At 42.1% G+C, this 17,451-nt stretch overlaps 1 protein-coding gene across 27 annotated transcripts in view; it reads right to left on the reverse strand.

The window, feature by feature from the left end:
- ADGRL3 (adhesion G protein-coupled receptor L3) overlaps positions 1-17,451 on the reverse strand; it is a 529,386-nt gene that overhangs the window by 179,252 nt on the left and 332,683 nt on the right. For 23 of the 27 annotated variants that reach the window (XM_030013851.2, XM_030013889.2, XM_030013708.2 and 20 more), the window contains 2 exons: positions 10,072-10,086; positions 7,521-8,321 (listed from right to left, as the gene is read on the reverse strand). In XM_030013851.2, coding sequence (XP_029869711.1) covers positions 7,521-8,321; positions 10,072-10,086 — 816 coding nt within the window. The remainder of the gene's footprint in view (positions 1-7,520; positions 8,322-10,071; positions 10,087-17,451) is intronic. The other 4 variants (XM_030013718.2, XM_030013823.2, XM_030013803.2 and 1 more) reach the window with 1 other exon arrangement.

Genomic DNA, 17,451 nt, shown 5'->3' on the forward strand with positions numbered 1-17,451 from the left:
CACAAGCCAGCAAAATCTGCTGGCCAAGGGATAAATGATGCATTCATTGCTAAAAACCATGTGTAAAAATCCAATGCTCAAAAGCTGTCTCTAGTACATGATGCAGTCCCTTCCTCCTGCAAAAGGTAGCCTCGGACACTTGCTATGTGTCACCTCATGCTCCCTGCCTCTGGCAAACATCTCAGACCCAAAGGGCTGCAACATTCAAAGCTGGGTGTCCTGGTTTTGGCTGGGATAGAGTTAATTTTTTTTCTAGTAGCTGGCATAGTGTTATGTTTTGGATTTAGTATGAGAATAATGTTGATAACGCACTGATGTTTTCAGTTAGTATAAACACTATTTAGCAACAAGTCAAGGATTTTTCAGCTTCTCATGCCCAGCCAGCAAGAAGACTGGAGGGGCACAAGAAGTTGGGAGGGGACACAGCCAGGGCAGCTGACCCAAACTGGCCAAAGGGGTATTCCATACCATGTGATGTCATGCCTAGTATATAAACTGGGGGGACTTGGCCTGGGAGGGCAGATCACTGCTCGGGAACTAACTGGGCATCAGTCAGCGAGTGGTGAGCAATTGCATTGTGCATCACTTGTTTTGTATATCCTAATTATTTTATAATTATGGTTGCTTTATTATTATTGTTGCATTATTATTATTATTATTATTATTATTATTATTATTATTATTATTTTCTTCCTTTCTGTCCTATTAAACTGCCTTTATCTCAACCCACGGGTTTTTGGGTTTTTTTATTCTCTTCCCCATCCCCACTGGGTGGGGAGGAGTGAGTGAGCGGCTGTGTGGTGCTTAGCTGCCGGCTGGGGTTAAACCACAACACTAGGTTTGGAGCAAGACTGATAAGCTGTGGTGGATGTCAGTGTGACAACCTGGTGGTCTTGAACTTAATGAAACAACAATTAATCACAACTCCAGGCTGATTCCTCAAGTCAAAGAGCTCGCTGCAGAAGAGGAAAAGCCGCTATCCTTCATACACAGTTAATGCTTTTTTCCCCTCTGCAATCACCCCGCTATCTTCAGCAGTACATCCCATGCTTGCTGCCAGGAACAGCCGCCTCAGCTTTTCAGACATGTTCTTGGCAAGGTGCTTTCCCCCTCCTGGCGTTTGACAGGATTATGAAGTGCCGAAGTCTCTGGTCTCGTTTTGTTTTGAAGCTTGAAAGTGAAGTTTAGCTTAATCATTTTCTATCTTGCTGCCCTTCCCCTACTTCAACCATACTGGCCACCCACCAGACCAGTCCCCAAGCACTCCTGCTTGTGACCCTGTGGGAACAGGACCTCAGCGCATTGATATTGGCTGTGACTTCATGGCATGCAGGTCTTATAGCAGATTCCTGTTTGGTTTGCAATGGTAACAACTGATCTCCAAAGAGGATACAGCAGTATCCTGGTTTAGCTCCCGGACAGGTTAGGTGTGCTGTACCATTTTCTCAGGGTGGCTCAGATAGGTGTGTCATAGTAGAAGCAGTGACTCAAGGAAAAGGAGGACTTCTCCACCTCCATTTGGTAAGGCTATCTCCTGTTCCATGGTCCTACTGAGAGAAGTACATTTTTATTTAGGAGGAGGGAGCAACCACATATTTATTCATACTGGAGAGGCACTGAAGATATTCCCGCTGTGCTAACCAAACAGTATTAGTATTTATGAAATACTCCAAAAAGGGAGGGTTTTGAACCTGAGGAGTCTTGCACTTTTTAAGGATTTTTTGTAAGAAGGTAGAGGAAAGAACTCAAACTCTAGCTTTCCTGACAAAAAGCAGAAATCCCTAATTTCAGAAAAGTGTCCAGTGGTATGATACTTTTTTATCATTTTTTAATCAAACATTGCTTTACAAAGTGGGAAAATTTAAAACAGGATGAAAACGAAGAGACAGATCAGGCCTCAAAATGGGGAACAAATGCAATTCTGGATCCCAGCATGCCCCAGGTAGGTGAAATATCCTCCTGTCCTTCTGAACTTAAGGTACCATCTGGCCAGCAAACGTAGGTTGAGATGCCAGCTTTGTTATAAAAGATGTGCTGCTTTCTTCACCTCCAAACTTAGACATATCTTTCTATCTTAAATAGCAAAAAGGGACTGAAATATTTATAGAATAAATGGGACATGCATATATGGGCAAATATTAGAGGATAAAAACCCCCAGTCACGATACGTGTTTAGCAGAGGCTGCTGAAAGCAAGCACTGATCTCTCTGAAAACCTCCAGCAACACTGTGCAACCAGCAGCTGTCACTGTAAGCAACGAAGAGGAACAGGAGCGAGAGAGCTAGGGATGCTCCTAGATGGGAGGCAAGCAACTGGAAAATAAAAACACAGGAGAAGCCGCAATTAAACACTCAGCAGCTCCCTAAAAATGGCCCTTGTCCGCCAGGAGAAGCTGCTCATCAAAAAGGCTCAGCTGGCCTTTTAAAATGCAGCCCAAATTCAACTTCAGACATACCAAGCATGCCTTATCGCAATGGGATCTCGAAGCGATGGCAATTCATATCCTGTGCACAAGTGGGATTTAAGGTTCAGCAGCCCTTTTGATGCATTTCCCAGGCAAGGATGTAGGGCGTTAAAGGCGAGCAGCGCAGGAAGCCACTTTCAGCTACCTATTAGCACGTGACAGCTTTGAAACGTTCAAGATCCTCTGCCCACTATCCACATTACTCAGCTGTCAAAGGAAAGGCCTCAGATTTATGATGTGAAAATTACATTTTAACGAGGTGTCATATGTGTTTAAAGTTCTTATTCATCACCATACTGCCACATCTTTTACCCAAGACACAAATGCACTTAATTAGCATATTATAAGGACGGAGGGTTCACCTTATCTGCATTGTAAAACTGCTTTAGGAAAAAAAAAACCCCACAACCCAACAACCCTTACTGAATAAAATGGTTGCAATCACATGTCAAGAGAGCATCCCACAATATTTAACAAAATGTGGAGGATAGAAGTTGGACATACACCCTCTGAGGTTTTTAAAATATCACAGATATGGATGGAAGCTTCGTATCACATTTGATTACCGGACTGGCAGTCCACAGTGTTAATATGCAATCTGTGGAAGCCACTTAGACACAATGAGGCCATATTAGAGGCCCTGTATCATATCACATATGTATTGGACATATTTATTTACTAACTTCATACACCTATTAAACATTCCATATTGTAATGCCTGGGTCTCCTGGACATAATTCAAAACATCCTCTCGAAAGTAGGAGGTCTCTATTTTCCATGTCACTGGGAACGTTTGCCAGGACATGCGAGTCCCAGACATGCACAGAGGGATCCTTATCCAGGTTCAAGTCCTTCCCTGCATTACTTCACTGCTCAGCTACGGGACAGGCTCCAGTCCCCACCGCTGGTCTAAACACTCAGCCAGCACATCCCGAGCCCCCGCGTGAGAGCTGCCAGCACAGGTGTGGGGCACCTCAGGCATTTAAAAGACAAAACTTTCTTCTTCTGGTCTCTCTGCTGCCCAGGAACCCCCGCCTGGTGCCCAGCCAGGAGCCATGACAGCCTGGGGAGGTGCAGAGATGCAAAGCCAGAAGATGCGTGTTTGTATGCAGCACGGCGCCAGGAAGTGGGATGGGAGCACTTTACCTTTTTGGAGAGGAGGATTTGTTGATATTTTCTTGAATTTGTTTATGCAGACTGTATCACAAGTGGGTGATGATTAAAACAGGTAACTCTGGTGAATATTAAGACTGATTAGGTTGTGGAAAATTTTTCATTCTGTTGATACAGCCTTTCGTTTCTCTCCCTGCACATGTCTAGCGGGATACATAAAAAAATAACCTGAACACTTTTCTGGGTTCAAGTTCTTGAAGAATGCAATGGAAAACACTGCTAGAGTTGCAGAGCTATTCTCACTGTCACTTCAAATTGGCAAACTCAAAAGCAGCTACAAAGAAATAACCCAGAAGCTCAGGAGCATTTATGGAGAAGCATCCTCCAAAAAACTCATTTTAAGGCCAAACAGCTCAAAAAAATACATGCTTCAAAGGCTTTTGGTATCTTCAAGTTCACTTCTTGAAGGTAGACTTTAATGACAGGTTTCCTGGGATTTGCAGGCACTGAGGAGTGTTTGCTTTCAAAACTGCTTTTGGGATAAATGAAAACAACCCCAGACTAAAGGAAAAAACCCGAGCATGGCAAATCCTTAAAATGCAGCTTTTCCCATTTCTGAGAAAAATGAACAATTGGTTTTAATTTAATCAAGAGCCCTGAATTCCTTCTACATCAGCTGAATCCAGCTTTGTGCCTCACGTAAGACTTCAGAATGTTTTGTCTTCCCTGGTACCTTCAGCTGCTACAGAAGCTGAGCACTGCAGGTTTTGACACTCATTTACTCTGAGGAGTAAAAGCCCATTTTTTTAAACAGTGGGTGAGAGAAGCTCTGTGACAGTGAAGAACTCAAATATGTTCCAAACCTACATGCACAAACAGACCTTTAATTAAAGCTCACAAAAAGTGTTTAAGCCTGCGAGAGGATGTGATCCCTGCCTTTCCTATAAGCTAAGCAAATCCTGCCCCCTCCCATTTCCCCTGGACGGTTTGGGAAAAGACTGAAAATGTTTGATTCTAAGTGAACTGGAGCTCCCAGCACCTGTTTTTTATTTTAGATATCCTTTAAGTGTTTGATACCTGAGAGTTCAAATATGTTTCAAATATGCTACTGGCTATTTAGGTAGCTAAATATATCACTTTTCTTGTTACGATCAATTTTTGGTTTTAAGAGCTCTTCTCCTAAAACTTCACCCTTAATTGTTTTTTAACAACCAATTTGTTCGACCCATCAATTTTATAATCTTTTTTTTGTTTTCTAATTAAGCAGATAATGTTTTACATATTTTGCTACTCAAACTGTAACCCTATGGAAAATGGCTGCATTGAACATTGCCTTGCTCTAAACAGAGAAACACTGGCGATTTTGGAAGAGAAGAGGGAAAACACATACCCAAAATCCATTCTGTAAAAAAATAAATAACTAATAACCAAATAAAAATATCCTGGATCTTCACTGCTTTCCTAGTGTTGCATCAGCTCCTGCTCTGCTCTTTGGTGGAGAGACTGGGTTTAAGCCAGCCATATATTTAGTATTATATATAAAGTAATGTGGCATGAAATTTGGTGCTAACCAGAAAACATGTTGCACTGAACTTGGAAGAGAACGAGTCATGCAGACCTGGTCTCCTGGCTCCTCTCTGCAAAAAACCCTGGTGTCAGGCAAGTGTTTGCTCACCTATTCAATTTAAAATCAGTGCTTCTCTTCAACTGACTCGTAAAATAATGTTCCCACTAATCAGGCTGTGCAGGTAATGGAGCAGTAAACTCCCTTCGCAAAGGTATTTTTCTTCACTTTGAAATGCCTTGGCCCATTCAAGCTGTCTTATTGAGAATTTCACTTGCTATCAGAGCAGTCCTCTCAAAAGTCCTCTAAACCTGTAAAATAGGATCTAAACCTGTAATGGGATCCTTATGCATTTCTGCCAAAAAAGAAATCCCAGCAATTTTCAGAGAAGAGAAACGTATGTAAAATTCAGCTTAGTGCCCACATTACAAAGCTACCAAAAATTCCACAAAAGGAACATCAGAGAAGGCTCACCAGACTCCCTGACACCAGATTAACCCTCTCATGTCCACCACCCAAAGCCAAAAACTGCTTCAGCTTTCCATCTGAGGCACGGGGGGATTTTAAATTCTCATCCAAACATGAGTGAAATTGAAGGGGCTTCAAACCAGAGTGACACAAGGACAAATCAAATCCTTGCACCTCAAAGATTTTCAGCCCTCTGCAAGGTTTCAATCTGCTCTCCCATCTCACCAGCTTAGACTGAGAAAAAGGGGAGAACCATTTCCTTTTCTATAGGAAAGTACAAAATTCGGGTTTTTCACTGATTACGGCTTTTTTTTAATTACAGATGCTATTACTGACAGCGGTCACCATCTGAAAAAGTGGCAGCAGAGAGTCTGCTGTAATACCTGAACATAATTCACTGAAAAGGAGAGAAACTCTGTGAAATAGAAGGGATGCAATTGATTTTCACTCCTCAGGGATAACCAATCGCTCACAAATTGCTCTGCTTCACTCCACTACTCAGAAAGTACACGGTCATCATTAAGTTGGGAGAATGAGAAATATTACTTCATTTTTTGCTCATTTGAGATCTTGCAGAGGTCAACATCATTGAAAACATCCCTGCTCCTCTCTTAACAGTCACTCAGTTTTGTTCATCTGCCTCTTCAAGATTTCCTTCCCCTCTTCCTTACATTTTTGTATAAAAATGAGAAATTCACTGCCATTTTACCACTTTTATTCCACCCCTCCCTAGATTTCATATCCACAGTTTCTTTCAGCATCTCTTGATCCATTTTTTATATGGATAACAGGCTGCACACAGGAAAAGAAAAAGAAAAGCTCAGCAACAGAAATCTCTCAACTTCTCTTTTGCAATCTGAAGCCCTGAATCCACTCATTCACTTCTGAGTTTCTTATTAACAAAAAAGAGTGTTTTGGGACCAGCCATGTTACAAATCAAAAGTTTACTGTCCAAATTATATTAATTATGCCTTTCCTGTTACTTTTTCAACCTTTCTGAAGTACATAGTCCACCACACGAACTACCTGATAACTGTGACTACATCACGTACAGCAGTAACCATTTGAAAATGAGTGGGCAAATGCTGTTTGGAAATTCTTGCACTGTCATATGAGTTTGACCACAATCTAGGCTAAGTCATGTTACTAATAAAGTGGCAACTGTGAACATAATACTTGCAAAACAATGAAGAAGTTGCTAAAGTTAAGGGAATATAACCCAACTAAGTAATTACTAGCATAATTTCTAACAGGAAAAAAGGTGGAAAAGCTGGGAATCTTCTGGGGGCCAGATGCTCCTCTCTTATAGAAAGTATAGTAAATCATAGTAAGTCATGAAATGCTTTAAAAAAAAGAGCAACTTTAAAGAAAAGAAACCAACAATTTGGAGGATTTTGTTGTCGATTCCCCTCCAGACTCTAGACACACACTTATGGGCAGGTGCATGCTCACGGCTTCCCTAAACAGCCCAAACTCCCCCAGCTTAATGGAATGAAGTCATTTAAACTGGCTGGAAGTTTTCCCCTGGCTGTTTGCAGCAACAGCATCTTCCATACTTTGTTTTGCCAAAATTCCTGCAGAAGAGAAGATGATCTGATGTACGGAGGAAAACTCATTTATGGAGAAAAGAGTGCTATCCCTGTGATGCAAGCAAGAGCGTGGATATTTGGAGAGTGTGTCAGGTTAGTTATGGGTAGGACATTCCTTTCTCCATTTCATATCAAACTAAGATTAAAAAAAATATTCTGCATATATTACTGTCTTAATATTCATCATAGGTCTTGTGGTGGGGCTTAATTTACAGAAACACAGGCAGATCAGTAAGACAGGAGTGTACTTCAATTTTAAACCATACCTGCAAGAAAAATAGAAAGTCCAATTCAGATTTTGGCTTGGTATTGAAACCCTTACCTGCTCTGCTGTCCAGCGGGCCAAAATCCAAGGAATATTTCACGACGTGGTAGTTGTTCCATACGTAAAGGAGGTTGTCCCGGGGATTATAATCCACAGCAGCAATGTACTGGTAGGAGTTTGGAAAGGGCACATCCACCATGCTATCCTTGCTTTGGTCAGTGTTATATATGTAGTCTATTTTATTCCCTGTGGCTTCATTGTCGTCATCTTCATACACAGACTTCACCACATACAAAATCCCACAGATCATGAAGGCGTTAGAAGCTGACCTCTTGTCATAGGCAGTATCCCACGTCCCTTCAATCCTTAATGTGTAAGGGTTCAACTGGCTAATGACTATTTTGCCATTATTTTGTTCTGTTGCATAGATTACCCACAGCCCGTTCTCATCCACAGCCAGGTCTATATCAGACTTGCCTCCCCAGCGGTAGGGAGAGGTGTCATGGTAATTTGCATTAGCTATGATAGCCTCCCCGCTTTTTATCCTTGTCCGCAAGTCAAACTTGACTATGTTCCTGGTTCGTTCCTTGTTGAAGAACAAAGCCCCATCATACACCACGAATCCCGTGCCGTCTACCCGGTGCGGGAGTTTGTATGTTGTGGTTGGCCTCCCGGCAATGAAGTCATCCTTGGAGGAGTACTCCGTCAGCGTGTCTGTCCGGTACGGCGTCCAGGGCATGTAGTAGATCTTATCGGATGCTTGCAGAGGGTCCTTGCACCAGGCACCAGATTGGTGGTCAGATTCGAATAAGTGTTCACTCTGGTATACTCCTTTTAGCAGTCCAGGGCAAAGAAAAACTGTCGGAGGGGAAAAGAATTTGAAACAAAAAAACAAAGTTAATGACTGTCTGGGGGTGGTTGGCTCAAACACCTCAACAGCTTCTAGTTCTGGAGCAGAGGACACTCAAGATCAGAGGAAACCCAAGAGCAATGCCTTGTAGCTGGAGACTAGCCTTCCTGCTGGCCATGTCTCTAGAACAAGATTTGCTCCACCAAACAGATTTTTTTTTTCCTGCTCTTTCTATCAGCTGTGGCTCATTTTCTTACTGCTTTTCAAATCTATTTTTACAGGTGTACTTACTCGGACCACTCGCCTTTGTAAACTCTGAAATGAATATGTGCCCCCAAAGGATTTCTGGGTTTGTATTTCCAGATTATATTCTGCAGTGAATCTGTACCTACTAGGTGAAGGGGTAAACTCCCAGGGAATTGATCCATGTATTTATTTGAACAGCCCACAGAAGAGTGGCCTAGAAATGGAAATACGAGAAAGAAATTCCCATCCTTACAGCCCAAGCGATATTAAATATTTAAAGAGTACCAATAGCAAAGCAGAGTTTAAAGCAAAGGGAGTCGGGGGGAACACCCATCTACAGATCTGCAGTATAACTAGAAATGAAGCTTTCAAAGCTGCTACAGGACACACAAAACATGCAGTCCACACAATTAAAAACGAATGACGTATGGATGCTGAAAGGAAAAGACAAGGAAGGAAGGAAGGAAGAAAGGAAAGAAGGAAGGAAAAGAATAAAGTTCACTGAAGAGGCACCCAAGGTCTAGATTTTAATCAGTTAAAAAATGTCCTGTTAAATATAGTAGTAATTCAAACTTAAAAACATATACCTTCTATTGTTACATGAGAGGAGCACAGAGGAGCAGTTTGACTAACCGGGGTGCTTTGCTGCTCAGACTTCGGCGGGGCTGAGCGGAGCCTTGGCATGCCCAGCGCCTGGGAGGAGGCTCAGCCGGCACCCAGCTGACCTTGGCATCACAGAAACGCCAGTGCCAAGAGGCCAGCCAGCTGGATGGGGAGACAAAAGGAGGGATGCTGCGGAGCAAAACTGGCTCGCTTGGCCCTCACCATCCCCTGTAGCACCCTCCTGACCTGGAGGTGCTGCACACGCTTCAGGGGGAGAATATTTGTTGCTTATTTGTAATGCTGATCTCCGTGAGCAGGAGTATAATAACCATGATGACGGGATGGGCAGCAGGGAGGTGTGAAGAGGTACCCTACCACACGCTTTGGGTAGCGTGGGGCTGGCAGATGGGATCCCATGTTCGTGCTCCCTGCTTGGAGCATAACCAATTATTTTTGGAAATGCAGAAATTGGTAATATCCTCTGGAGAGCGAGACAGGAAGAAAATCAGATTTAGTAACTGGTGTAAAAGTATATTGCTCTACTGGAGTCTAAGTAACCACCTAGAGTTGCTGATAAAGGGGTGTCATTTCCAAGAGGCTTTTATGGCATAATTAGATATACTTATGCACATACGTATGTATGCACACTTTCCAAATTCTTTAGGGCAGGAAAAGAGTGAGTTATCTAAACCTTTGAATAGAAATTTAATGAAAAAAAGTGGCACTGGTAAAAACTTTTCAGCAAAAAATAAGTTATCTGGTGAAGTTGAGCAGCAGAGATACTAAATAAACTTTAACAAAAAAGTAGTGAGAATTAATGACAAAGTATTTCAACTAAAACGTTAAACTGTTAAATAACTTAGCCTATACATAAGTAATATATATATAATTTGAAAGGTATTTAATTACCTTTTTGTTCCACTTCTATTGTAGAGAGAGAGGTAAAGAGAGAAAGGAGAAAAGAGAATAGATTAATGGTACTGTATTGGCCAGGTACTTTTCTTTACCTCTTTCATATGAAAAGGAAGCTTTATTAATTTACTTTAGTATGTGAACATTTTATATATATGTATAAAGCCTTTCCTCTGAAAAACACTGGATAATATGCAGACAAGCCGAACAAAATACAGATAAATTTTAACTTTACAAAAATTTTTAAGAAGGAAAAAAACACCCAACACTTGGGACATCCCAAGCCCCCTGAACTATTTGAGATACCTCGTCAGCAGCAGCCTTGGACTAGTTTCATAGAGCAAAATGACACACCCATGCACTGAAATATGACTGATACGGATTTATGTATAGAATAAAAACTCCAGGGAGAAACTTTATAAAATATACATCTACATGTATTTTGCCAAAATCCTGGGAAACAGGGATCCCTACTTTAAGCAGGAGAATATTCCCTTATGACGTGAATATATTCCCTTATGACACTAATACGGAACTTAGGAGAGTCAAATGAAGCACACTGGTAGATGTTCATAGAGTCCTGTCCTATGTCTTGGAGAAACAAGCTCTAGTAAGAATTGGAAAAAAAACCCAGTTAAAATATTGTAATACTTATATGATTTATAAGATCCTGAAGACTTACAGTGTTAACGAGTTAAAAATATCTAAGCACTATTTAAAAAGCCCAACCCCAGAACTTGCTGGAAATTTTTATGTGAATTATTCACCATGCATAATAATGCTGCTGAAGAGGTTGCATCCCTTCGGACAAAGCCCCTTGCAGTCAGAATAAATAAATGCAGTGCTCATATTAATTGCTAAATGCTCAGTACCAGTTTCTGTAGCTAACAACCTCCTGTGAGAGGCCTTGGCAGCCCTCATCCAAAAGCCCCCTGCAGTTGTGGCACAGATGCCTTCTTCTTCCCGCATGGTGGGGCCCCAAACAGCTTCTGACTCTCAGCCCTGGGGTATGCTGGTTCTGCAAGGCCTCTTCCCTGAAGGTGCAGAAGACAGGCCCCATAAAATATCATTGAGGGAGAAGTGAGAACTTGCCAGCAAAACAGTATGATTTTGACAGCTGAGGGATCTCTGTTCAGAGAAGCGAGACAGGAATGCAAAGGTATGCACGTGCGCTTTGTTTTTGCTTGCCCAGAGTTCACTCCGGCCCCTTCCAGACCGAGACACTTGCCAAATGACTGTCCTCCGGTGCTGGGACTGCAAACCCCTTTGCATTCAAAAGTCTCATTCATTTGGATGGGAAACTGCAGGCTCAATGGAAGAACGATTTCAGGATAAGACTGCAAATGCATTGGCTAGACATGTGGATCTGCACTTTGCTGTGCAGGGAGGCGTACATCCGGAGTCAACTGCAGCTCCCAAAACGAATGTTTCCAAACTTAAACAGTCTTTTTTACCTGGGCTTAGATCCAGGCTCCTTTCTACCTCGTAACAGGTTAAGGTTAAAGGCAAATGTTTTCACCATGTGGCTGTCAGGGCTCTAGGGAGCAGAGACAATGCATTTCAGTGCAAGCACCTGGTTTTGTAAGGGGAAGAGCCAGCAAGAATAAAAGGCACCCGACCCAGCAACTGGAGAAACCCACACAGCAACTGCTGTCCCTGTCCCAGGCTGTGACTGGCCACAGTTAAGGAAGGTATTCAGAAAAACATTAAACGTCCCTGGTAAAAGCAAGAAAGCAACATGACAGATCCCCAAATGTATGGCTTCACACTGATTCTTCTGGCTGATGGTATACTGTACCTCTGGCAGCATAGAAGGCAGTAATTTACGTTTCCAAATGGACAAAAGCTTTTGTAATGCACTCGAACAACAATGTGATACTGTAAAGCAGGAAGAGAGAAGCTTCTGCAGGAGATAATATATTTGTGACCAGCTGAGCTGAGTGACCTGAAACATTGATTACCCTTATCCTGAATAGCTTGTATGTGTTATTAGCGGTCAGTGCCATATCCAGCTCTCTTGTAAGTCCAGACACAGTACGTGTTGTGGTGACCTGCTTCATGGTGCTTTCCATTGTATGTATCCCCAATACGTATTTTCCTCCTGCTGATTTAAGACTTAATGCTTTTGAATTTCAATAATTATTCAGCTTATATTGGGACATCATATTATTTGAATAGGTTGCATGGGAAGCTTGGAGGATTTAGCTCACTGAGCCATATTAAAAGGAAGGGTCTAATTAGGGTCTGATTATCCCTTCAATTATGCAACATATCACTGCAATACTGTCTTCATAAAGTATTGGAAGAAATTTTAACATTTTGCCGAATTACAGACAATTTTACATCTCTGCAATGCCTGTGCCAGTCCACAGAATTTAAATACTGCTTAAAGCACAGGAGGCACTTTACCTTCCTACAGGGATCTACAGAAAAAGCAAGCATATACAGTTATTTCTCTTACAGCGAGATCTTCCACTCCTGCTATTGCTGCACTGGAGCAGAACAAAGGTATTTCACCTCAATTTCCTACGCCAGTTGCAGGCCAGTGCCATTGGCTTCAACAGTGCCAGAGGCCCAAAGGAAATCAAGAACCACTTGCCAGGTCTGAGGGGAGTTACAAACAAGACTTTCCACATAATCTGATTTTCTCCTGTTTCTTCGGATGGAAGAAAAACTGAGGCCGATGTGCGATCATCAGCTGCTACAGCCTGCCCCTGCTGCGCCTGGGGCCGAGTGATCAGGCAGATTCCTGTCACCTATTCAGAGAAATCGCACAAACAAATTAATTAAATGCTTTTAGTACTGCTGGGTTGAGGCTCTGTAAATACACTTTTAATTTCTGGCACAATTAACACTTGAACAATGTTAACTGCTCATTTTCTTACCACCATATTGAGTTGCACTCAACTGTTTAAGGCACAAGCACAAAGTGGTAGAGTCCTGTAGAGAGCTCTCTCCCTGGCACTGCTTCAAACCCACAACAGGAACACAAAACTCCTGGAAAAAAATGTTCTGAGTAGGGGGGATGTTAAAAGGCAATTCCAAAAATAAGTAAAAAGTTGTGCCCTGTACTTTGCCAACTGTTTTTTTTTTCAGGACAGATGTTTAATAGCAAAATGAGTGACATCCACTCCCTGTTTCTGTCCTTCACAGGTCAAACTGATTTAATATAGCGTTAAACACATAGTTAATGACAAAATAGAAGGACTAAGAAAACAGGGTTTTGAGGCTGACCTTAGTAGCACAAGATGCAGTGTCTCAGCCATGCTGAGGGTGCTTCATGCCAGACGTGGCTAACCACTGCATCTTGCCTCTACCAACCAGCACCAGATGTGTGGGGAGGTGAAGCCGAAAAGCAGTTATGGCTCTGGGGAAGCAACTAGGGAGAAACATCCTCAGATGGCACAGCACTGGCCTTGTGCCCTGCCCCGACACATCACCTTGGTGCAAGATGGTGACCATCAAATAGTTGACTCACCACTTGGCCCTGAGCCCTGTTGTGCTGGACTCGAGCATTGAGCTCCCTCTAACGATAAAACAAAGTCTGGAAGGTGCCTTGCACCAGGGCTCCTCATACAGCCTTTTCTTTCTTTCTCTAATCCCTAGACCCCAAGCTCCTTGGCCAGCCTTGTGCCACCAGCAAAGCACCTACAACTGTCTCAGCCTTTGACTTGAGGGCTTCCCTATAGCACCCACAGAGAGCTCTCCCAATTTACATGTTTCTCCCCAACACACACACACCCCATCTGTGGGTTTTAGGTTGAACAGGAACACGTTTGGGAAGCTGCAAACCTAGCAAGGCGCCCCAAAGCGTGCCTGTGTAGAGCCTGCTCGGAGATGAAGGCACTCGTCTGTTTTGAAGACATGGCTGGGTGCTGGAGTCTCAGTCTTCCTCTACTAAAAGAAGGTTAAAATAAACAAGAGATGCTTTCAAAATTCAGGGCACCAAAGCAGATGTCAATAACAGACTTCCTTTTAGCTATCACAATAGAAATCAGTAGTCTAGGCAACTAGGCAATACACAGGCAGGGGCAGCATCAGATTCACAGCATATCCAGCGTGGCAGAACATTGACAACAGGATCCTGTAGTCAGTGCTAGAGAAACTCTGCCCTCTAGGGTGTAGGGAAATCTGCTGTTGGGTAGGATGTATTCCCAGTGACGCTAATAGTAATAGGGCACATGAGGTCCTAAGAAGTTTCTCTTCCCAACATCTAAAATTTAAGAAAGTGGTTGAGGTCCAAGAGGAAATGCAGCAGTTGACAGATCAGAGGCACCATGAGAGTGGGGCACAGATACTGCAGAAGGGTCATCAGCTTCTCACTTGTCCCTCTGGTTCCCCATCCCAGCACCCAGCCAGCAAGGCTGAAGAGGACCACACCTGTACGTGTTTCAAACCCACAGTGCTCTACCATTGGGAAGCACAGGTGGTACATAGACAGATCCTGATGGGGAAGCACAGTTGGAGGAAAGCTAAACTCTGCAGCAGCCAATCTAAAATATATATATATATATCTCTAAACCCAGGGAATGAAAATCATAGAATTGTAGAATCATAGAATGGTTTGGGTTGGAAGGGACCTTAAAGATCACGTAGTTCCAAACCCCCTGCCATAGGCAGGGACACCTTCCACTAGATCGGGTTGCTCAAAGCCCCATTAAAATACCAAAAATATGAAAATACTCTTCTTTTATTAATTTGTACTTAAAACACACTCAACGCCCGCCCATATGGTTTGCCAGAAGAACAGTTAGAGAGCTAGCTCAGCATTTATATGACACGAGCTGTTCTGGCAACCTAAAGTTCAAAATGCTGCAGAAGTATCCATCTCTGCTGCGTTTTCTTCTCCTGACACATAATTAAAATGACAAAAGACACCACATAGCCAAGCTCAGCACTCACTCCGTGCAGCACAGGCACAAACCAAACCACACGCCACCATTCTCTCATCCACCCACTCCTTCTAGGAAAGCCTGGGGTCCCACTGTAGCGCAGGTGTGTGGTCGCTGGACCCCAAACGCCCTAATAACAGGAACGCAGTCACATTCACTGCAGCAAGCTGTAGCCAGCAGAAGATCAGATGACATTTTGCCTCTAGGCAAAGGAAAAGCAAAAGCAAGGTAGTAGTCTTTGGTCTCAGTCCCTTCATTGCAACTGTCCTTGCTACAGAAGACACAGTGACCAGCCTCTGTCCCCATCCTCCACATCAAGCTGCCCCCAAGCCAGAATTTAGCTGCGGCCCCAGTGAAGCACTCATTTTATGAGCTTTTAATGTGAAAAGTTTTAACATGCAACAGGGGAAACCCTCTTGGGTCTTGGCTCAGAGGCAAGCACAGAAAATGGAAGAACTAGGTTTTCTAAGACTGGTTTTCAAATACACACTGTTGCTATCTTCCCATTTTTGCCACCTAATCCCACTTTACTATGATTTTTATTTTTTATTTTCTTTCCCTCAACATGACAGGTTTTCTAGAAATCATTTCCCTTCCTTTTCAGAGCAAGAACAATGTCAGCTTCGTTTGGCGAGGTACAATAAATAAATACATAACAGACTGCACTTTGTGGCCCGCCACTGCTTTACCTGGGGGATCTTCACTTGTGCCAATGGCAAGCATGTACATGCATTTAAATGGGGAACAGACTTCACTAACATTACCTGGCTTTGCAGTCCAAGAGCAACCTGACACTTGAATGTGAAGTGCTCAGACTTTCATTCTCCAGCCAGAGGAATGAAGAAAAAGTTCTTATCAATTATATTGCCATGAATTAACTTTCTCACAGCTGCCAATTTCTGTTACGAAAGAACCACATGCAAGTTTGAGCCTCTCTGTTGCAGTTCTCCAGACCAAAACTATTCTGCAAGCTAAGTTTTAAAGTTTGTTTAGGTTTAAATGATTATAATGGTGGGACCCACTTAGTCTGTAACATTATTTATATTTCCAAGAAAATTTAAGGTTTCAGTAAACAGAGTACTTCCCTCTTCTTGACTGCATGTACCTATGTATGCACATTATACTCCCTCCCATAAGGCTAGGAAAAAAAAAAATCTTGATTTATTGCACAGGAGAAATGCTTGCCTTTTACAGCAAATGAAGTGCTAATCCTTTATTTAATAAAAGGGAGGAATAATCTCACTTGCTCTGTTTCCAAATTACATTTTTCATAGAATACCCAGGCATCAGCAAACGAAGGTGCTCTACAAGTACCTTGCGTTACAATGGATTCATGTAACACATTCCCCAAATTATCACCTCTTAATTAATTTCACTGTGAAGTATGGAGATTGGAAATGTCAATAATCCATAAACGCTTTCATGAACCACAACCTAAATTATATCTTTAAATATGGTATCTATAGATTTCCAGAAATCAAAGCTGTCATTTTTCATGAGTGGATTTTTTCTCCCTTATATTTCTATTCATCTGATAAATTTGTGAAACCTTTCAAACCATTAATTTGGGCTTCCTTAAAATGTCAGTGCTTTCAGTCTGCTTTTTAATACATAATAACTAAATTTAATAATGTTCACTAAAATAATACTAAGGATTATTAATGTTAAAACACCTGTCAGTGTAACTTACAGTCATCAGGACCCAGGAAACCACTAATATACATTAACTCTTGTCCACTAGAGGTTTCTGTGAGATGAAAAAAGTTACAGTTTCCTACAAAATTGCCTTGTGTATTATAGATCAAACTTCAGGCTATTTTGGGAGGAAGACATCTTTTTGTTAGACATATGTATAATGAATAACAGTCATCAGAGGCCCAACTCCTCACAGGGACTCTCCCCCAAACCCAAGAAATAACAATTGCTTTTCCATGGTGCTGCCCCCTCAAGGCTAATTTTCTAGGAGCTTAAATATTATGACCTCATTTCCTAATTTTAGGTACCAAAGCACACAAAAAATTATGCCTTTAAATATTTTGTTACAGGGAAAAAAAAAATCAGTCCTGCAGAAACCCCATGAAACTTTGGGATTAAGAAGTAAAATCCCTGCTACGTGCCTGGCCTTGCAAGAGCTGATGCTGTTCTGCAGAGCAGAGATCAGCGAGAAGGTTCTCAATGGTTTTGCAAACATTTGGATTTCCCAAAATTCCGTGAATAATTTCTAGTCTTTCTTTGCCTCTTTCCTCTTGTGATTATTCGAGGTGGCAGTCACAGTGACTGGCTTCTCTGAAGAAGCAGACACTTCATCAGCTTCAGCAGATACTGAATGTGATTGCACTGCACTTCTAAATGTATTATTCCAAGAGGTAAATATTTTTTCCTTCAAGTAAGAATAATTCACTTAAGGTATAATGAATCCTGAAATATACTGCACTGGAAAAAAAAAAAAAAAGGCAGCAGCAACTATTGTTATATTCAGAGTTCA

The sequence above is a fragment of the Aquila chrysaetos genome, chromosome 1, assembly GCF_900496995.4.
Source record: "Aquila chrysaetos chrysaetos chromosome 1, bAquChr1.4, whole genome shotgun sequence".
Lineage (NCBI taxonomy): Eukaryota > Metazoa > Chordata > Aves > Accipitriformes > Accipitridae > Aquila > Aquila chrysaetos.